The 23,152-nt window shown below is 43.7% G+C and overlaps 1 protein-coding gene across 1 annotated transcript in view; it reads left to right on the plus strand.

The window, feature by feature from the left end:
• The window catches only part of LOC139171809 (mitotic spindle assembly checkpoint protein MAD1-like), a 275,352-nt gene that overhangs the window by 108,318 nt on the left and 143,882 nt on the right, over positions 1-23,152 (plus strand). Inside the window, exon 6 of the mRNA XM_070760242.1 lies at positions 4,340-4,556. Within this exon, the coding sequence (XP_070616343.1) occupies positions 4,340-4,556 (217 nt within the window). The remainder of the gene's footprint in view (positions 1-4,339; positions 4,557-23,152) is intronic.

The following is a 23,152-nucleotide window of genomic DNA, read 5'->3' on the forward strand; positions in this document are numbered from 1 at the left end:
AAAGTCTCTGGTTTGGAAGGGGAGGGGGGGTCAGCTGGGGTCAAGGGGATTTGGGCCAGCGTCTTTTGTGTGGTTCATTGTTCCCAGGCATTAGGCTTAGAATCATAGAATCCTAGGGCCGGAAGGGACCTTGGAGGTCTTCTAGACCAACACGCTATTCAACCATAGAATCCTAGGGCTGGAAGGGACCTTGGAGGTCTTCTTGTCTGGCCCCCTGCTCAGTCATAGAATCCTAGGGCCGGAAGGGACCTTGGAGGTCTTCTAGACCAACTCTCTAGTCAACCATAGAATCCTAGGGCTGGAAGGGACCTTGGAGGTCTTCTAGACCAACACGCTATTCAACCATAGAATCCTAGGGCTGGAAGGGACCTTGGAGGTCTTCTAGTCTGGCCCCCTGCTCAGTCATAGAATCCTAGGGCCGGAAGGGACCTTGGAGGTCTTCTAGTCTGGCCCCCTGCTCAGTCATAGAATCCTAGGGCTGGAAGGGACCTTGGAGGTCTTCTAGTCTGGCCCCCTGCTCAGTCATAGAATCCTAGGGCCGGAAGGGACCTTGGAGGTCTTCTAGTCTGGCCCCCTGCTCAGTCATAGAATCCTAGGGCCAGGAGGGATCTTGGAGGTCTTCTAGACCAACTCTCTATTCAACCATAGAATCTTAGGGCTGGAAGGGACCTTGGAGGTCATCGTCTGAACCCCTGCTCAGTCATAGAATTCTAGGTCTCTTGGAGTCTTCTAGAACTGGGATAAGCAAAGTTGGCTCTTCTATGACTTGTGGACTTCAACTCCCAGAATTCCTGAGCCAATCATGCCAGCTCAGGAATTCTGGGAGTTGAAGTCCACATGTCATAGAAGAGCCAACTTTGCCTACCCCTGTTCTAGACCAACTCCCTATTCAACCATAGAATCCTAGGTCTGAAAGGCACCTTGGAGGTCGTCTAGTCTGACCCCCTGCTCAGTCATAGAATCCTAGGGCCAGGAGGGACCTTGGAGGTCTTCTAGTCCAACCCCATGCTCAGTCATAGGTTCCTAGGGCTAGAAGGGATCTTGGAGGACTTCTAGTCCAACTCCCTACTCAACCATAGAATCCTAGGGCTAGAAGGGATCCTGGAGGTCATCTAGTCCAACTCCCTACTCAACCATAGAATCCTATGCCGATCTAAATCTAACCACCTTTCCTAAACCGAGTTGCATTCCCTAAATCTTAAATCTCTTGATTCAGAGTCGGGTTTCTAAATCCAAAACTGTAGTTTCACCTTTTTTTTTTAAAAAAATGCCATCTTTAAAAAAAACAATTTAAAAAATACAACGAAGCAAGGAAGACTTTGCCACTAGGGGTCTGCCTGGGGATGAAGACAGCCAGGAATCGTAATGCACCTAATAAGGCAGGTTTAATAAAAATCAGATAACTGGCTTGTAGCTCTCGGGGAAAAATAAAAACCCTGCAACACTTCAGTTCCCTGTTTGTTAGGCACAACATGGAGAAGAGAGGGAGGGACGGGGAAGGAAAGAAAGAAAGAAAAGTGGGAGAGAATCTTTTGCCTTTTATATATATATATATTTTCCCCCTTCGCTTTTGATCCTCATCTGGAGCCAATCTGAAGCTGTTCTCCTTAAACCTCTCTGTTCCCCCAGGCACTGCATAACCCATCCTTAAATGCAACCCATCTTGCACTACGGATGGAGAGCTTCACAGCCCACCCTTCTTGGTGGTCCTTTGTAGACAAGGTCTCCCTTCTCCCACCCACTTTTTTTCTTTTCCTTTAAAAAAAAGAAGTTTTTATTGAATTTAAAGCAAATCAACATGCAAAATACAAATACAAAATATGAAATATCCATATGTACAAAGCCAGCATATACTGCTCAAAAAAATAAAGGGAACACTCAAATAACACATCCTAGATCTGAATGAATGAAATATTCTCATTGAATCCTTTTGTTCTGTACAAAGTTGAATGTGCACAACAGCAGGTGAAATTGATTGTCAGTCAGTGTCGCTTCCTAAGTGGACAGTTTGATTTCACAGAAGTTTGATTGACTTGGAGTTATATTGTATTGTTCAAGTGTTCCCTTTATTTTTTTGAGCAGTGTATATAGGAAAAAAGGTTTTTGTATGTATACAGTAATCCCTCGCTACTTCATCCTTCATCTTTCCGAGTGGCTGTGGGTTTTGCCTCCCAAGGACAATTCCATCTGTCCGTCTATCACCCGGGGGGGGGGGGGAATTATTGACCCCTTTGTAGAGGGTCTGCAACTTGGACATCCTCGTCGATCCACAGCTCACATTACAGAACCATCTTTCAGCTGTGGAGAGGGGGGCGTTTGCCCAGGTTCGCCTGGTGCACCAGTTGCGGCCCTATTTGGACCGGGAGTCACTGCTCACAGTCACTCATGCCCTCATCACCTCGAGGTTCGACTACTGTAACGCTCTCTACATGGGGCAACCTTTGAAAAGTGTTCGGAAACTTCAGATTGTGCAGAATGCAGCTGCGAGAGCAATCATGGGCTTCCCCAGATATGCCCATGTTTCGTCATCACTCCGCAGTCTGCATTGGTTGCCGATCAGTTTCCGGTCACAATTCAAAGTGTTGGTTATGACCTATGAAGCCCTACATGGCATCGGACCAGAATACCTCCGGGATCGCCTGCTGCCGCACGAATCCCAGTGTCCGATTAGGTCCCACAGAGTTGGCCTTCTCCGGGTCCTGTCAACAATGCCGTCTGGTGGGACCCAGGGGAAGAGCCTCCTCTGTGGCGGCCCCGGCCCGTTTGGAATCAGCTCCCCCCGGAAATTAGGACTGCCCCCACCCTTCTTGCCTTTCGTAAACTTTCGAAAACTCATCTATGTCGCCAGGCATGGGGGAATTGAGATATATCCTTAGCTGCCTTTGATTTTATGGATGGTGTGTTTGGGCTGTATGTTTTTAATAGGGGGTTTTTAAAGACTGTTTTAACATTGGATTTGTATCTGATGTTTTATTGTTGTGAGCTGCTCCGAGTCCTCGGAGAGGGGCGGCATACAAATCTAATACATTATTATTATTATTATTATTATTATTATTATTATTATTATTATTATCATCTTTCACGGATTCGCTATTTCACAGGTTTTCAAAGGGGGCTTAAATCCATTGAAAATTTTAAATGCATTAAAAATCCATAAAGTTCTTCTACAGTACTACTGCACTCTATTAAAGAAACTGGTAGGATATCACATGTCGTTCCAGCTGAGAAACGTTATAGAACGACTGTTTAAAGCCAAGGGTGGGTTTTAAAAGTCCAAATACTTGTTAAATACATTAAAAAATATATCTTTCCTCCACTTCATGGAAATTCGGTGGTCTTGGAACGCATCCCCCGCAAAAAACGAGGGATCACTGTATTACAACATTACGTATCGCTATGGCGTATAAATCCAATAAAATAAACAGAATAGAATAGAATAGAATTTTTATTTGCCAAGTGTGATTGGACACACAAGGAATTTGTCTTGGTGCAGATGCTCCCAGCGTACATAAAATAAAATATACATTTGTCAAGAATCATGTGGTACAACACTTAATGATTGTCATAGGGGTCAAATAAGCAATGAAGAATAGAATAGAATTTTTATTGGCCAAGTGTGATTGGACACACAAGGAATTTGTCTTGGTGCAGATGCTCTCAGCGTACATAAAATAAAATATACATTTGTCAAGAATCATGTGCTACAACACTTAATGATTGTCATAGGGGTCAAATAAGCAATGAAGAAGCAATATTAATATAAATCTTAGGATATAAGCAACAAGTTACAGCCATACAGTCAACATGGGAGGAAATGGGTGAAAGGAATGATGAGAAAAACTAGTAGAATAGAAGTGCAGACTTAGTAAATAGTTTGACAGTGTTGAGGGAATTATTTGTTTAGCAGAGTGATGGCGTTTTGAAAAAAACTGTCCTTTTGTCTAGTTGTCTTGGTGTGCAGTGCTCTGTAGCGACGTTTTGAGGGTAGGAGTTGAAACAGTTTGTGTCAAGGATGTGAAGGGTCAGTCAATATTTTCACCGCCCTCTTTTTGACTCCTGTGAAGTCTACAGGTCCTCAATGGAAGGCAGGTTGGCAGCCATTGTTTTTTCTGCAGTTCTGATTCTCCTCTGAAGTCTGTGTCGGTCCTGTTGGGTTGCAGCACCAAACCAGACAGTTATACAGTTATAAAATAAAAATAAAATTGCCATTCTTCTTCTTCAGGGGAGCTGGCTCTTTCCCTCGGCACGGTTCAAGCAAACGGGCTGAGCTTCCCCTTCTTCGCTTCTAGTCCACCATCATCAGTTGTGTCTCCCCCCCTGTCGTTTCTCTGCCTTCCAGGGTTATCACGACCCCAGCCGAACCAAAATCCTCCATTTCTCCATGAACCCAGCCAGCCTGGCCAAGCAGCAGCGTCAAGACCAGATGGTCAGCCTGCGGGAAGAGTGCGAACGTCTCCGGGAGAGGATCCGGATTTTGGAAGGCGGAGATGCGGGAGGAACCAGCAGCGGTGTTCTGGAGGGCAGCGTGAAACTCCCGTCTCAACCCGAAGTCGCTGGTAGGTACCTGATTCTGCGACCGGAACAGCTTTGCCGTTTTACGAGACAGCACTTTTGATCCAATGCAGGAATCGTCCAATCTGCTCTCAGCCCTTGGATGGGTTTGGTAGCCGTCCGATTTGAGCCTTTCGCAACCTTGGAAACATCAAGAAGGGTTGACTTCAACATCCAGAATTCCCCAGGCACCCACCCTCCTTCCTTCCTTCCTTCCTTCTTTCCCTCCTTCCTTCCTTCCTTCTTTCCCTCCTTCTTTCCTTCCTTCCTTCCTTCCTTCTTTCCTTTCTTCTTTCCTTCCTTCTTTCCTTCTTTCCTTCCTTCTTTTCTTCCTGCCTTCCTTCCTTCCTTCCTTGCTTCCTCCCTTCCTCCCTCCCTCCCTTAGCCCTGTTTCCTCCTTTCCTCTTTCCTTCCTTCCCCCTCCCTCCTGCTTCCTTCTCCTTTCCCTCTTTCCTTCCTTTCTTCCTTCCTCCTTCCCTCCCTCCCTTAGCCCTGCTTCCTCCTTCCTTGCTTCCTCCCTCCCTCCTTCCACCCTGCTTCCTTCTCCTTTCCTTCCTTCCTTCTCCCTCCCTTAGCCCTTCTTCCTCCTTCCTTTCCTCTCTCCCTCCGCCCCTTTCTCTCCACCCACCTGCCTACCTACCTTCCTTCATCCCTCTCTCCCCGTCACCTCTCTGCCCCTTCCCCTCCACCCACTCTTTCCTTTCCTTCCTTCCTTCTTTCCTTCCTTCTTTCTCCCCCCTCCCTCTCCATAGCTCTCTCGTTCATCTATCCAAGGCTGCACTCCCCCTAGTCTTTTAATTGATTTGAGCCACAGTGTTTCTGTGAGCAGAGCTTTTCGGTTTTATTGTGCATTTTTAACCTCTTCTGCGTGACCTCCAGAGAGCTTCTGGCTATTGACGGTACAGAAATGCAATTCATAAAGTCGATGGCTGAAGCACATCGTGGCCAATGGTGTGGGCACCGGGCAGAGTCAAGGGCTACTTGACCAGTGAAACGATATGAAGAATGTTGTGGTTGGTTTTAATTGATGCCTAAGTTGCTCCTCGGAATTTCTGAGTGGAGAAATAACATTTTTTTTCCAGCTGCCGCTGCAGAGGTTGCAGCCATAAAGCTCCAGGCTTTATTGCGCCCGAGATATTGGTTGCAATCCAGAGCCGTTCAAAATTTAAGGTCCAGTGGATTATAATTACAGCAACAACCAAAAAATAATAATCAAGAAGTCATTAAGGATGGCCGTGGCGATGATGGGTTGGCGTGGTCATTTCTTGGCCACTATTTTTTAAATATTTTTATTTGATTTAGTTTTAAAAAACAAAACACACACACACAAAAGACACAATAACCCCACCCACCCCCAAAAAGCAATATGCAACAGAGACATCAAACTTAAAGACATATTTACAGTTACATTTCTGTTTTTCCAGGGGTGGGGGGTGTTTGTTTTTTTAAAAAAATTATCCTATTCTCTTCTTTCCATCCATCCAGTTATAAAATTTACCCCAAACAGTATAGTAATCTTTTTCCTGTTTGTTCTGTAACTCTTAATGTAAGTTTTCTCCACTTTGCGCATTCTCTGAGATCTTTGACAGAGTGAGGGTCGTCTACAAGTTCATTTCCACCAAGTTTGCATTTTGTGTTCCGATTCTTTTAGTTTGGCTACAAATTAAAAAGTTAAGGAAGCTCTGACATTTTTGAGCACTTGTTCTTATCTCACCCACCCTTGAAAAATAATGTACAGTAATACCTTGTCTTACGAACCTAATTGGTTCCCGGGGGAGGTTCGTAAGACGAAAAGTTCGTAAGACAAAACATTGTATCCCATAGGAAACAATGTAAAATCAATTAATCCGTGCAACGCAAAAAAAACGCCGCCGCCCGGCTGTCACCTTTTGAAACATCTCCTGAACCCGAACACCAAACCCGAACTTCTGGGTTCGGCGTTCGGGAGGCCGCCAAGAAGCCCCGCCGCCCGGCTATCACCTTTTGAAACAGCCGGGGGGCTTCTCGGCGGCCCCCCCGAACACCGAACCCGGAAGTTCGGGTTTGGTGGTCGGGTTCAGGAGGACACTGGGAAGCCCCCCGGCTGTTTCAAAAAGCGACAGCCGGGCGGCGGGGCTTCTTGGCGGCGGCGGCGGTGGGTTCGTAAGAAGGAAAAAGTTCGCAAGAAGAGGCAAAAAATTTCTGAACCCCGGGTTCGTATCTCGGGTTGTTCGTAAGAAGAGGGGTTCGTATCATGAGGTACCACTGTACTACACATCCAATAAGATTGACAGTGAAGGCTCATCCTGGAACAGGTTCTTTCCTCTATCACCACCACCGCCTCCTTGTATCATCCTCTCCGTTGTAGACAATTTTCATATGACTATATAATTACCAGGCGTTGTACCCTAAGTGTTTGGGTTTTGTCTTTTAATTTTATAATGGAGCCTTTTGTTCTCCATTCTGTTCTGGAGAAAGAGATTATAATTAGAGGTAGAAATAATGTTGGAAGAAAGTTCAGGTGTAGAAGAAAATATCCTAAAGAAACAAAGGTCCTATTGACAGTCAACTTCTCCTTAGGTTGACCTACATCATCATCATCATCATCATCATCATTATTATTATTTATTGGATTTATATGCCGCCCCTCTCCGTAGACTCTGGGCAGCTCACACCAACAATAAAACAATGTATAACAAATCTAATAATTTAAAATCACTAAAAAACCCTTATTAAAAAGCAAAAAAACATACACACAAACATACCATGCATAAACTGTATAGGCCTAGGGGAGGTGTCTCAATTCCCCCAAGCCTGACGGCAGAGGTGGGTTTTAAGGAGTTTACGAAAGGCAAGGAGAGTGGGGGCAATGCTAATTTCCGGGGGGAGCTGGTTCCAGAGGGTCGGGGCTGCCACAGAGAAGGCTCTTCCCCTGGGTCCCACCAAATGACATTGTTTAGTCGACGGGACCTGGAGAAGGCCCACTCTGTGGGACCTAACCGGTCATTGGGATCTGTGCGGCAGAAGGTGGTCTCGCAGATATTCTGGCCTGATGCCATGAAGGGCTACATGGATGCAGAAGTCTTCTTTAAGGTCCATTTTAGGAGATCTACTTCTCATAGAGCTTTTCTTCATTTTTTTTTAAAGAAGGGAAAGCATTTTGATCACTCCCTAAGACTCCCTAAGACTGGGGGCTTAAACATATGAAGAACGGTTGCAGGAACTGGGCATGGTTAGTTTGATGAAAATAAGGACCAGGGGGGATATGATAGCAGCCTTCCAATATCTCAGGGGTTGCCACAAAGAAGAAAGAGTCCAAACATCATTCCCTCCTTCGTTATTAACAAAGAAATTAGAAATTAAATTGCAGTTTTGGTAGTGGATATGGAGACTCTAGAAAGAGTGCAGAGAAGAGCGACAAAGACGATTAGGGGACTGGAGGCTAAAACATATGAAAAACGGTTGCAAGAACTAGGCATGGCTAGTTTGATGAAAAGAAGGACCAGGGGAGACAGGATCCAATATCTCGGGTTGCCACAAAGAAGAAGGAGTCAACCAATTCTCCAAAGCACCTGAGGGTAGAACACGAAGCAATGGGTGGAAACTCAACAAGGAGAGAAGCAACTTAGAACTAAGGAGAAATTTCCTGACAGTCAGAACTGTTGATCGGTGGAACAAGTTGCCTCCAGAAGTTGTGAATGCCCCAACACTGGAAAGGTTTTAAGAAGATGTTGGATAACCATCTGTCTGAAGTAGTGTAGGGTTTCCTGCCTAAGCAGGGGGTTGGACTAGAAGACCTCCAAGGTCCCCTCCAACTCGTTGTTGTTGTTGTTGTTGTTATTATTATTATTATTATTATTATTATTATTATTATTATTTGAACGAACCCTGTGCTTGCTGATTTTTAAAAATGACTGAATGGCTCTACTAAATCTTTGAAGGGGTATTGAATCTGCCTGTTGGCTGGACAACCAATGAGTAGCCTAAGCAATTATTATTCCAGAGAATTGGTTCCAGTTGGCATTCATCAGCGGGCCACTTATCTTTTTCACCAAGAACAAAAGATCAACCAATTTTTGTTGTTGCAGGTGTGAAATTAGCAAATAGACCATATCTCCAAAAAAAACCCCTAAAACAACCTGGCCTACTTATAATAAAAAGGTAGTTATTTCAGATCTTGGGGTTTTTTTTTAATTCTCCCAACATCGAAGTCTGAAAGAACGTCAAAGTGCATTTATAAAACCCCGGGGCTGTGTTTCTTCTAAAACATCCCTCCGGGCATCAAAAGATGAAAGGGTTCTTGAAATTCAGTCTGAACTTTCTCGCAGCTCCTCGGGAAAGGCTAAGAGAGAAAGAGAAGAGCAGGTAATGAAAAGAAGTTCAAAACTTTTAAAGAGCGCTGGAGGGACAGAGAGAGAGAGAGAGAGACAGGAGGATATAAAATACCGAGTCGGTTGCAAAGAAGGATCAGATGGATTCATAATACAAATTCAGGGTTTGTAGAGAGGAAAAAACATTCAGGAAGAGGGAGATTGTGATCCCGCTGCGTAGAGTGCTGGTGAGACCACATTTGGAGTACTGTGTCCAGTTCTGGAGACCTCACCTACAAAAAGAGATGGATCAAATTGAACGGGTCCAAAGATGGGCTACAAAAATGGTGGAAGGTCTTAAGCATCAAATTGATCAGGAAAGACTTAATGAACTCAATCTGTCTAGTCTGGAGGACAGAAGGAAAAGGGGGGACACGATCGAAACATCTAAATATGTTAAAGGGTTAAATAAGTTCCAGGAGGGAAGTGTTTTTAATAGGAAAGAGAACACAAGAACAAGGAGGTACAATCGGAGGTCAGTTGGGGGAAAGATCAGAAGCAACGTGAGAAAATATTATTTGACTGAAAGATCTAAGTATTGCCCACAAGATCATATGCTGCAACGTCCTGCCTGTCGGCGACTACTTCAGCTTCAACCACAACAACACAAGAGCACACAACAGATTTAAACTTGACTGTAAAAAATACGACTTCAGTAACCGAATTGTTGAAGCGTGGAACTCATTACCGGACTCCATAGTGTCATCCCCAAACCCCCAACACTTTACCCTTAGATTATCTACGGTTGACCTATCCAGATTCCTAAGAGGTCAGTAAGGGTGCCTTCCATCCTCTGTCCTATTGCTCTCCTATTATTCCTATATCTCTTCTTCTATTCTTTCATTGATATATTCTATTCCTATATTTTCTTTTCTATTATTTCTTAGATATATTTTACTATGAGTATCTCCTCTATAACCTTCATCATGTATTTTACTATGTGTATATTGATATATACCCACTAAAACCCTCGTTGTGTATTGGACAAAATAAATAAATAAATAAGATAAAATGAAAGAGTCGTAGATGCTTGGAACAAACTTTGAGCAGAGGTGGTTGTTCAATCCACAGGAACTGAATTTAAACATGCCTGGGATAAACATAGGTCCATCCTAAGGTAAAATACAGGAAATAGTATAAGGGCAGACTAGATGGACCATGAGGTCTTTTTCTGCCTTCAGACTTCTATGTTCCTACGAATTAAGAGTAGCAGCCAACTTCTGCCCAAAAGTCACTTTAGTGAAGAGTTCTGCACTGGCAACAGGGGAAGCCTAGAAGATGGGGTTCCACTGATGTCAGTTCATTGGACACAAACAAAAGAGGTCCCTTAACTGCTCATTATTCTTTCTCCTCCTGAATGGAAAACTGCCTGGGGCTAAGAAACAATCTCCACCCCTCCCAAGAGTGTTGGCATGACAGCTCTAAAGAAGGTTTCTCTCTTTTTCCCCTCGCCTCTTTATAACTCACTGTGATCCCGAAACACAAACCAAATTCTTTCGGTTACTGCCTGCTGTTGGGAGCCAAGAATGAAATTTGCCCTCCAATCACAGAAGAGTCAAGAAAAATGCTCGGAAACATTTCGGTGGCCTTGCCAAAGTGCCAACTCCTCTCTCTTTCTCCCCTCCACGAGTCCTCAGATGTACGAGGGTCGCCCAGTGTTCTGTCTGGGTTCCCCCAGACCTCAACACCAACTGGAAAAAAACAGCCAGACACTCTGGTAAAAGCAAAAGTACTTTATAGCTGGAAAAAATAAACACAGAGGAAAACCTGTCCTTCCCAACAGACAGGCTATAATACTTTACAACAGAGTCCTGATGTCCAGACAATACAGCAAGCTTCTTGCTGGCACACCCACCCCAAGGTTTCAGTAGTCAAAGGCACAAACCAGGATTCCAAGACGCCAAAGTTCACAGCCAGGTCCCAAGACTCTCAAAGATAAAACTCCACAAGCCAGGAAGGGTGGGTCTGCCTTTTAGCCTTTCCAAAGAGCACCACACCCAAACCCAGCTGTTGCCTCTTTAATGCTGAAAGTACCTAGCCAATTGGTCCCTTCGCTGTGTAGCTCTTCTCTGTCGCAGATCAATTATGGCTTGTGCATTTTCCTCTAAGGAATCCAGGCTGCTTGCTGGGGAGAGCTCCCTCTGGGGGGACTCTGGCTGTCCTCCCTCTTCTTCAGCCTGGGATTCCTCCTCCTCGTCTGCCTGCCCCTCCTGTTCCTCATCCTCTCCCTCTGAGCTGGAAACCGACAGAAGATCAGCCATTCCCTGAGGGGCCTCAGACGGAACCACAACACCCAGAAAGTAATGCAACACATTTTTTTTCTTCAACAACTATCTATTGAACACAATGAAACTTAACACACAAGAAAGAACGATGTTCTGTGTTAGCAAAAACTTCAGAAGAGAAGGATTTAGGGGTGGTGATTTCTGACAGTCTCAAAATGGGTGAGCAGTGTGGTCGGGCAGTAGGAAAAGCAAGTAGGATGCTTGGCTGCATAGCTAGAGGTATAACAAGCAGGAAGAGGGAGATTGTGATCCCCTTATATAGAGCGCTGGTGAGACCACATTTGGAATAATACTGTGTTCAGTTCTGGAGACCTCACCTACAAAACGATATTGACAAAATTGAAGGGGTCCAAAGACGAGCTACAAGAATGGTGGAAGGTCTTAAGCATAAAACGTATCAGGAAAGACTTAATGGACTCAATCTGTCTAGTTTGGAGGACAGAAGGGAAAGGAGGGACATGATCGAAACATTTAAATATGTTAAAGGGTTAAATAAGGTCCAGGAGGGAAGTGTTTTTAATAGGAAAGTGAACACAAGAACAAGGGGACACAATCTGAAGTTAGTTGGCGGAAATATCAAAAGCAACGTGAGGAAATATTATTTCACTGAAAGAGTAGTAGATCCTTGGAACAAACTTCCAGCAGACGTGGTTGGTAAATCCACAGTAACTGAATTTAAACATGCCTGGGATAAACATAGATCCATCCTAAGATAAAATACTAAAAATAGTATAATGGCAGACTAGATGGACCAGGAGGTCTTTTTCTGCCGTCAGTCTTCTATGTTTCTATGTTTCTTCTATACTCCCTATTTTTTCCACATAATCTCCATCCTGTTCTATGGCCTTTCTCCAGCGATACACAAGGGTGTATATGCCCTGTCGGTACCACTCCTTGTTCTGGAAACGAAGCCATTTCTGCACTGTGCAAATCGCCTCTTCGTCATCCTCGAAATGTCTTCTGCGACTAACCGTACTTCTGTCGACTGCAGATTCTCCATAAACTGCACACAAACGTTTGTGAGTGTTCCTAAAATTTTCTTTCTCTGCAGTGAGAAATTCAATGCGTTGCCTGCCGATTAGTTTCCGGTCACAATTCCAAGTGTTGGTAATGACCTATAAAGCCCTACATGGCATCGGGCCAGAATATCTCCGGGACTGTCTTCTGCTGCACAAATCCCAGCGACTGATCAGGTCCCACAGAGGCGGCCTTCTCCGGGTCCCATGACTGAACAATGTCGCTTGGCGGGGCCTAGGGGAAGAGCCTTCTCTGTGGGGGCCCCAGCCATCTGGAATCAGCTCCCCCGGGAGATTAATACTGCCCCCACTCTCCTTGCCTTTCGTAAACTCCTGAAAACCCACCTATGTCGTCAGGCATGGTGAAATTGAGATGCCCCTGGGCTTATATTGTTTATGTATGGTATGATTGTATTGCATGATTTTAATAATGGGTTTTTAGATGTCTTTTAAATATATTGGATCCGTCACATCGTTGTTATGGTTGTGAGCCGCTCCGAGTCTCCGGACAGGGGTGGCACACAAATCTAATAAATAAAAAATAAATAAAAATAAATAAAAATAAAACAACAACGACACGCTGCTTGTAACGTACATCACTTACAGACGGAGGCCCCACGGAGGCTTCTCCCCACCTTTTCCGGTTACAGTTCCGGAGGCTCGGGTTTTAAGTGGAAAATAGTTCTTGAGAAGAGGCAAAAAAATCTTGAACACCCAGTCCTTATGTAGAAAACGTCCTATGTAGAGGCGTTCTTAGGTAAAGGTACCACTGTATTGTTTATTATTTTGATATGTTGTGAGCACAAATCCAATAAATAAATAAATTCTGCAGCAACGTGGGGAAAACCCATCGAAGTTGTAAGCGTTCAGCTTTCTGCCTATTCTCAGCCGCCTATGTAGGCAAATGGGCCTCTTTCCTGAAAATGAGAACACCACCCAGTTCCCGCGAAGCGACAGCCCTGCTGGTTGACCAAAAGGAGTGCGTTCAAAAACTCCGGAGTTGTCAAGCAGCGCGTTACCGCGGCTCCTGATATGCCGAGTTGTCACTTAAATCCGAATGTGGTGACAGCGGGAGCATCAATTCCCCCTCCAATCTAGTAAACAGAGCGACGCATCTTCCAAGCAGTGGGGTACTGGAGGCTAATTTCCATATTAAAAGGAGGAGCGGCTAACACAAACCCTACAATTAGATTGATATTTTAATCAGAGGAAGCCAAGAGATAACAAGCCAAGGAATGAGGCCAAATGGGCAGGAACAGCTGACGCTCCAGAAGACAAGAGGGCAAAATACAGAAGGATCTTGACCAACTTGAACAATGGGCGCTATAGGAGGATGGTGGGGTCCTTAGTGCTCCCTGAGCTTGGCTATTTTCCTCCAGACCTTTCATGACCCAAGTAGGTAACATCATCAGTGCTAGAAGGGAGTGGGGATTGTGAATGGGAGAGGAGGAGGAGGACTCTGGGATCCATGGTTATTTTCTTGCGGATGTTTCATATCATAAGTGCTAGACTTTTGTTAGCTGCTTTGAGTCCTTTTGGGAATGAGTGGCATATATTATTATTTTATTATTATTATTATTATTATTATTATTATTATTATTATTATTTATTGGATTTGTATGCCGCCCTTCTCCGCAGACTCGGGGCGGCTAACAACAATGACAAAAAACAGCATGTAACAATCCGATTAATAAAACAACTAAAAACCCTTATTATTTATTATTTATTATAAAAGAAAGGAAGGGAGGGAGGAAAGAAAGGAAGAAAGAAAAAGGAGGGAGGGAGAAAGGAATGAAGGGAGGAGGGAGGGAGGAAAGAAAAAGAGAAGAAAGAAAGAAAGAAAGAAAGGCTGATTCTGTAAACAGCTTCATAGTATATAACAGTATATAAGTCTAAAGGCTATTGCTAAGTAGGAAGGGAGGGAAAGAAAGGAAGGAAGGAAAGAGGGAAGGGAAAAAGAGAAAGAAAGGAGGGAAGAAGTAAATAAAGAAAAAGAGGAAGATAAGAAAGAAAGGGAGGGAGGAAGGGAAGAAGGAAAAAAAGAAAGAAAGAAAAGAGGAAGGAAGGAAAGAAAAGAGGGAGGGAGGAAGGAAGGAAAGAAAAAAAGGAAGAGAAAGAAAGGAGGGAGGAAAGAAAGAATAAAAGAAAGACAGAAAGAAAAGAGGGAGGAAGGGAGGAAAGAAAGAAAAAGAGAAAGAAAGGAGGGAGTGAGTGAGGGAAGAAAGAAAGAAGGGAAGGAAGGAAGGCTTTGTGGAGTGCAGGAAACATTTCAGACATTTCATTAACCAACTAGGTAACATCATCAGCATTGCAGCAGCATTGATGATGTCATCTACTTGGGTCACAAAGCTTCTGCAAAAAAAAAAGCCCCAACCAAGCTCAGAGCATGCCAAAGACCCCCAGAGCACAGCCTCGAGTTACACGTATTCCACTCTATTAATAAACTCATTTTATCGCCTCTCAGGTCTTTGTAGACTATTTGGCTTGTCAAAGCAACACGGAAACTGCCCAGCCTCCAGTTGCAACGAATGGTCTGCTCTTAACTTTGACCTTCAGCTTCGGGATAAATAAATTCCTTGGAGTCTGTCTCTTGTCGAGCTCTTTGAAGTATTTTTTAAATCCTGGCCTGTCTGGAGAAAACCCCTGATTTGAAGATGCTCCTTTGGTCTACTTCCTGTGTGTTGTGATACGATACTGACCACAGGGCTAAAACTACAAAAGTTACAGACACATCAATAAAAAGAATCTTTCCTTTCAACTCCAGATCTCAGCAGCTACTTTCTCTGTTCCGGCACTGAGGATTTAATTTATTTATTTATTTATTTATCTATCTATCTATCTATCTATCTATCTATCTATCTATCTATCTATCTATCTATTAGATTTGTATGCCGCCCCTCTCCGTAGACTCCGGGCGGCTCACAACAATAACAAGAACAATGTAAGAACAAATCTAATTTTTAAAAAACCACTATAAACCCCATTATTAAAAGCAAACACACACACAAACATTCCATGTATAAACTGTATAGGCCCGGGAGAGATGTGTCAGTTCTCCCATGCCTGACGGCAGAGATGGGTCTTAAGAACTTTACGAAAGGCAAGGAGGGTGGGGGCAGTTCTAATCTCTGGGGGGAGCTGGTTCCAGAGGGTCGGGGCCGCCACAGAGAAGGCTCTTCTCCTGGGACCCGCCAAACAACATTGTTTAGTCGAAGGGAGCTGGAGAAGACCCACTCTGTGGGACCTAACTGGTCGCTGGGATTCGTGCGGCAGAAGGCGGTCCCGGAGGTATTCTGGTCCGGTGCCATGAATGGCTTTATAGGTCATAACCAACACTTTGAATTGTGCCCGGAAATTGATCGGCAACCAATGCAGACTGCGGAGTTAATGAATATATAGATGCGTAAGCGGATCCAAACATCTTTTATTTTGTGACAAAAATAAAACGACAAAGGAGCACCGAAATCAACATGATTTGGAAAGGAATTAAGAGCCTTTTCGTTGCCTTTTGTGCAAGTCAAACAAATTTAAGAGCAGCATAAATTAAAATTATGCTTTCCTTGAATCCTTTTTTTAAAAGGAACCTAATCGCCTAACTCAGCGATCCAACTTTTTTTTTCCTCTTTTCTTTCTAAGAAAGCAAAAATAGCCAAGGAAATCTAGCAGAAGATTTAAATAGAGGCACACGCCGATCCAAAGCGATCTATTAATACGACTGAGATGTTAATGAGACAAAGCAGGAATTTGCCTATGTAGCTTGCAAATGTTTCTATCCCAATCTTGGAGTTGCAAATCCTTGCAGAGTCAAATACTGTGTACACATATTTCAAAAATGCTTTTCCCGGGGCAGACGGTCCATGGGGACAGAATCGTCCCACGAGTGGTATTTTGCGTGTTAGCGTTGAATTTGTATTTTACCGACAAAGAAATATAGGGAGACTACTATAGATCTATTTCAAGCTATTTAGCTGGAACCCAATCAACGCAGCTTTAGGCTGCATAAACACAGGGATAGAATCAAGATCACATGAAGGGTTAATTCCACTTTATAAGGCCACACTTGGAATATGGCGTCCAGTTTTGGTCACCACGTTGCAAAAAGGATGTTGAGACTCTAGAAAGAGTGCAGAGAAGAGCGACAAAGACAATTAAGGGACTGGAGGCTAAAACATGAAGAACGGTTGCAGGAACTGGGCCTGGCTAGTTGAATGAAAAGAAGGACCAAGGGAGACATGATAGCAGTCTTCCAGTATCTCAGGGTTTGCCACAAAGAAGAAGGAGTCAGGCTATTCTCCAAAGCATCTGAGGGTAGAACAAGAAACAATGGATGGAAAATAATCAAGGAAAGAAGCAATTTAGAACTAAGGTGAAATTTCCCAACAATTAGAACAATTAATCGGTGGAACTGCTTGCCTCCAGAAGTTGTGAATGCCCCAACACTGGAAGTTTTTAAGCAGATGTTGGATAAACACCTGTCTGAAGTAATGTAGGGTTCCCTGCCTAACCATGGGGTTGGACTAGAAGACCTCCAAGGTCCCTTCCAACTCTGTTGTTATTATCATTATTTTTATTAAGAAGGAGTCAACCTATTCTCCAAAGCACCTGAGGATAGGACAAGAAGCAATGGATGGAAACTAAACAAGGAGAGAAGCAATTTAGAACTAAGGTGAAATTTCCCAACAATTAGAACAATTAATCGGTGGAACTGCTTGCCTCCAGAAGTTGTGAATGCCGCAACACTGGAAGTTTTTAAGCAGATGTTGGATAACCATCTCCCTGAAGTGGTGTAGGGTTTCCTGCCTAAGCAGGGGGTTGGACTAGAAGACCTCCAAGGTCCCTTCCAACTCTGTTGTTGTTATTATTATTAACTTAAATATTAATTTATTATTATTATTAACTTAAATATTATTAAATTAACTTAAACATTATATTTGTTTACATTGTATTATTGTTGCTGTTAGCCGCCCCAAGTCTGCGGAGAGGGGCAGCATACAAATCTGATTAATAACTAAATAATAACTAAATAAATATTAAGAAATGTAGAGGAAGGACCAAGCAGGAATTCTTCCTGAAGCGTGGGAAGTTACTCCTTGCCCCGAGTCTTTCCAAATGTGGCCCGAAGAAGACCAGCTTAAATGGTAGATAAATAACCTTGCTAATTGCTGCTGGCCACAAAGGGAAGTCTGTGTTTATTTAATCTTTAAAAAAATATTCAGCCGTAAAAGACATCTTCGTGCATTTTAACCATCCCGTTTATCGGCATGCAGGGGGCTCCTCCCGGAAGAGCCTCCGGGGGCTGTTTTCCGCCGTTGCGTTTCCTTGCTCCCTGTGTCCGTCATTAGTCTTTTACGGCCCATTTGTGGGTCTCTTTCACAGTTTTATTTGCTCCATTTGCTTAAATCTCCAAACTTGAGTGGAGATACCTTTTTTTTTTTGCTTCCTAGCACACCGCGAGTTGGTCGTTGGCTCTCTCCTGTTTTATGGCTGATACACCCAGAAATTAAAAAGAGGACGTGCAAATATCGGCTAAACGTGGGCTGGAGAACTGTTGAATTCTGTGTGTAGGAGAGTAGAGTAGAATAGAATAGAAAATGGGGAATTGAAGAGAAAGGAAGGGGAGAAGAGTAGAATAGAATAGAATATAGATTGCATTGGCGGTTCTGTGTTAGCAAAAACTTCAGAGGAGAAGGATTTAGGGGTGGTGATTTCTGACAGTCTCAAAATGGGTGAGCAGTGTGGTCGGGCGGTAGGGAAAGCAAGTAGGATGCTTGGCTGCATAGCTAGAGGTATAACAAGCAGGAAGAGGGAGATTGTGATCCCCTTATTTAGAGCGCTGGTGAGACCACATTTGGAATAATACTGTGTCCAGTTCTGGAGACCTCACCTACAAAAAGATATTGACAAAATTGAACGGGTCCAAAGACGGGCTACAAGAATGGCGGAAGGTCTTAAGCATAAAACGTATCAGGAAAGACTTCAGGAACTCAATCTGTATAGTCTGGAGGACGGAAGGAAAAGGGGGGACATGATCGAAACATTTAAATATATTAAGGGTTAAATAAGGTCCAGGAGGGAAGTGTTTTTAATAGGAAAGTGAACACAAGAACAAGGGGACACAATCTGAGGTTAGTTGGGGGAATCAGATCAGAAGCAAAGTGAGAAAATATTATTTCACTGAAAGAGTAGTAGATCCTTGGAACAAACTTCCAGCAGACGTGGTTGGTAAATCCACAGTAACTGAATTTAAACATGCCTGGGATAAACATAGATCCATCCTAAGATAAAATACAGGAAATAATATAAGGGCAGACTAGATGGACCATGAGGTCTTTTTCTGCCGTCAGTCTTCTATGTTTCTAGAATAGAATAGAAAAGGAAGGAAAGAGAAAGGAAAGGGAACAGAGTAGAATAGAGTAGAATGGAAATTTTTATTGTCACTTCAAATGTATACTAATCAGCATACATTAAAATGAAATGCTGTTGCATCCAGCTCTCAAATGATAACCATTATATTTTGACAACCACATACAAGCACACCGAGAAACATCACAGCCTAATTTGAATGTATACATATAGATGGTGGAGGGGAAAAAAAGGAATCCTGCGAGTTTACAAGACGGGTGGCATAAGGAACAAAGCTGACCCAGAATCTAGCCATCCTTCTACATATATTTCAAAATCTCCTCCCGGAGTGGAGTGACAGAAACAGGCCATGGTGTGTGGGTGTGGGGTCTTTCACAATGCTTCAAGCTCTCAAGCACACAGCGCTTACGAGCAGTAGCCTGAATAAAAGAAAAACGAGCTTCCTGTAATCCTCTCTGTTGTCCTCACCACTCTCTGTAGGGGCTTTCTATCTGAGGTGCTGCTGCCACCAAACCAGGGGGTAGGCAAAGTTGGCTCTTCTATGACTTCAACTCCCAGAATTCCTGAGCTAGCATGATAGGTTCGGGAATTCTGGGAGTTGAAGTCCACAATCGAAGAGCCAACTTTGCCTACCCCTGCACCAAACCAAACAGGGATGTAGTTTGTTCAAACACTCTCAATCCTGCCTCTGTAAAAAGTAGCCAGGACAGAAGGAGAAAAATGTGCTCCACTCATCCCCTTTGCAGGAAATGCAAACACCGGTTTGCTCTCCTCTCTAAATATAACATACTGATTGATTGATTGATTGATTGATTGATTGATTGTTAGAGTTGAAAGGGACCATAAAGGCCATCAAGTTCAACCCCCTGCCCAAGCTGGAACCCTATAGCACACCAGTCAAGTGGCAGGTCAATCTTCTCTTAAAAATGTCCAGAGTGTTGGAGTTCACAACGTCCGCTGGTAGTTTGTTCCATTGGTTGATCGCTCTGACCGTCAGGAAGTTCCTCCTTATCTCCATGTTGAATCTCTCCTTGGTCAGCTTCCAGCCCTTGTTCCTCGTCCAGCCCTCTGGTGCCCTGGAGAATAAAGTGATCCCCTCCTCTCTGTGACATCCCCTCGTATACTTGTAGACTGCTATCTTGTCCGCTCTGGCCCTCCTTTTCTCTAGGCTATCCATGCCCAGTTCCCGCAGTCTCTCTTCGTAAGTCTTGGTTTCCAATCCCTTAATCATCTTGGTTGCTCTTTTTTGCACCTTCTCCAGAGTTTCAATGTCTCTTTTGAAGTGTGGTGACTAGAACTGACTACAGTACTCCAGGTGTGGTCGGACCAGGGCGTAGTAGAGTGGTATTAAGACTTCCCTGGTCTTGGAGTGTATTCCTCTGTTGATGCAGCTTAGGATTGTGAAGAGACCAAAGTCAGATTGTTAGTTATCTGAACCCCCAGATAATTACTATTGACCCACCTCCATAGCTGCAACTGTGATCCAAAGTGATCATCTTCTCCTATCTGGGCTGCAGAATGGTGCCCTGTAGACCTCTGTAGTCCTCAACAGTCATTTTTAATTTATTTATTACAGTTGGGTGGGGCCTTGCAGGTCATAGTTCTACCTCCCCCCTCACCTCATAGGTAACAAAGATCGCAAGTGTGGGGGCTCTCACAACATCCAGGGTGGCGCAGTGGTTAGAGAGCAGCACTGAAGGCTACTTCAGCTGGCTGCTAGCTCTAATTCAGCAGTTCAAAACTCACCACCGGCTCAAGGTTGACCCAGCCTTCCGTCCATCTGAGGTGGGTCAAATGAAGATTGTTGGGGGCAAGAGGCTGAGTCTTTGTAAACCTCTTAGAGAGGGCTGGAAAAGCGCTATGAAGTAGCATATGTGCTATTGCTATTCCTTCCTTCCTTCCTTCCTTCCTTCCTTCCTTCCTTCCTTCCTTCCTTCCTTCCTTCCTTCCTTCCTTCCAAGGTGGGTAAAATGAGGACCCAGATTGTTGGGGGCAAGAGGCCGGTTCTGTAAACCTCTTAGAGAGGGCTGGAAAAGCAGTTTGAAGTAGCATATAAGTGCTATTGCTATTCCTTCCTTCCTTCCTTCCTTCCTTCCTTCCTTCCTTCCTTCCTTCCTTCCTTCCTTCCTTCCTTCCTTCCTTCCTTCCTAGGTGGGTCAAATGAGGACCCAGATTGTTGGGGGCAAGAGGCCGATTCTGTAAACCTCTTAGAGAGGGCTGGAAAAGCAGTTTGAAGTAGCATATAAGTGCTATTGCTATTCCTTCCTTCCTTCCTTCCTTCCTTCCTTCCTTCCTTCCTTCCTTCCTTCCTTCCTTCCTTCCTTCCTTCCTAGGTGGGTCAAATGAGGACCCAGATTGTTGGGGGCAAGAGGCCGGTTCTGTAAACCTCTTAGAGAGGGCTGGAAAAGCAGTTTGAAGTAGCATATAAGTGCTATTGCTATTCCTTCCTTCCTTCCTTCCTTCCTTCCTTCCTTCCTTCCTTCCTTCCTTCTCTTCCTTCCTTCCTAGGTGGGTCAAATGAGGACCCAGATTGTTGGGGGCAAGAGGCCGATTCTGTAAACCTCTTAGAGAGGGCTGGAAAAGCTGCATTAAGTGGCATATAGTGCTATTGCTATTCCTTCCTTCCTTCCTTCCTTCCTTCCTTCCTTCCTTCCTTCCTTCCTTCCTTCCTTCCGTGGTGCAATGATTACAATATTTCAGGCTACAATATTTCATGACCAGCTCAAGGTTGACTCAGGCTTCCCTCTCTCCGAGGTGGGTCAAATGAGGACCCAGGTTTATTTGTTTATTTGTTTATTCATTTGTCCAATACACAAATACATAGGAAGAGAATAGACATGAAGTAATATATATAAGGATAAAAGTGAAAATAGAAGAGAAGATATATGAAAGGAAGAAAATATATATGATATATGAGATAAAGGAAAGACAATTGGACAGGGGACGAAAGGCACGCTCTTGCCCACAACTAGATTGTTGTGGGCAAGAGACTGATTCTGTAAACCGCTTCGAGAGGGCTGTGAAGCGGTATATAAGTCTAAATACTATAAATGCTATCCACTGGCAAGCTGTTCCACTGGTTAATCGCTCTCACCGTCAGAAAGTTTTTTCCTCACTTCCAGGCTCAGATAGCCTGGATATAAGACTCAACTGGTGATCCATCTCAGGGTAGCTTTCTTGACCGATCGCCAGTTGCACCCTCACACCAATCCTTCACATTTTGGCACGATGGCAAGGCTCCTAGGGTATTGTCTCTGGAGCATGTGCCATTAGTCAGCAGGCCGGCTTAAGGAGCGGGAGAAAGCACCATGAGCTATGAATCAGTCACCATCGGTGGTGGTGGAGGCCGTAACGAAAGCCAGGAGAAAAAAGAGGGGGGGGGGGAGAGAGAGAGAGAGATGAATGGCGCTGAAGGCAGAGAAAGCACCAGTGAGTAAAACTTGTCATTTTGAAAGTCATTAGTGCCTGTGAAATAATGTTAATCTCTTTAACACGAATACATTTGGTTCGCCTCGCGCCCTTATTGAATATTTCCTTCCGTCGGTGATCCTTGGCTGCTCTCTAGCAGATACTGCTCATTTTTTAAAAAGGAAGGAAGGATCAAAGGAAAGAAAGGAAAAAAAGAGGAAGGGAGGAAGGAAAGTAGAGAGGAAGAAAAGGAAGGAAGGAAAGAAAGGAAAAAAAGAGGAAGGGAGGAAGGAAAGTAGAGAGGAAGAAAAGGAAGGGAGGAAGGAAAGGAAAAAAAGAGGAATGGAGGAAGGAAAGTAGAGAGGAAGAAAAGGAAGGAAGGAAGGAAAGGAAAAAAAGAGGGAGGGAGGAAAGTACAGAGGAAGAAAAGGAAGGAAGGAAAGGAAAAAAGAGGAAGGGAGGAAGGAAAGTAGAGAGGAAGAAAAGGAAGGAAGGAAAGAAAGGAAAAAAGAGGAAGGGAGGAAGGAGAGTAGAGAGGAAGAAAAGGAAGGAAGGAAAGAAAGGAAAAAAAGAGGAAGGGAGGAAGGAGAGTAGAGAGGAAGAAAAGGAAGGAAGGAAAAAAAGGAAAAAAAGAGGAAGGCAGGAAGGAAAGTAGGGAGGAAGAAAAGGAAGGAAGGAAGGAAAGGAAAAAAAGAAGAAAGAAAGAAAGAAAGAAAGATTTTTGAATATTTCCTTCTGTTGGTGATCCTTGGCTGCTTTCTAGCAGATTATTATTATTATTATTATTATTTATTATTATTTATTGGATTTGTATGCCACCCCTCTCCGCAGACTCGGGGCGGCTAACAACAGTAACAAAACAACATATAAATTCAATACTGTTCATTTTTTTTAAAAAAGGAAAGAAGGAAAGAAAGAAAGAAACAAAGAAAGAGGAAGGAAGGGCAGAAGAAAGAAAGAAAGAAAGAAATATTTTTGAATATTTCTGTCGGTGATTGTTGGCTGCTTTCTAGCAGATACTGTTCATGAGCGAAAGAAAGAAAGAAAGAAAGAAAGAAAGAAGAGAAAGAAAGAAAGAAAGAAATATTTTTGAATATTTCTGTCGGTGATTGTTGGCTGCTTTCTAGCAGATACTGTTCATGAGCGAAAGAAAGAAAGAAAGAAAGAAAGAAAGAAAGAA

The sequence above is a fragment of the Erythrolamprus reginae genome, chromosome 9 (assembly GCF_031021105.1).
Source record: "Erythrolamprus reginae isolate rEryReg1 chromosome 9, rEryReg1.hap1, whole genome shotgun sequence".
Taxonomy (NCBI): domain Eukaryota; kingdom Metazoa; phylum Chordata; class Lepidosauria; order Squamata; family Dipsadidae; genus Erythrolamprus; species Erythrolamprus reginae.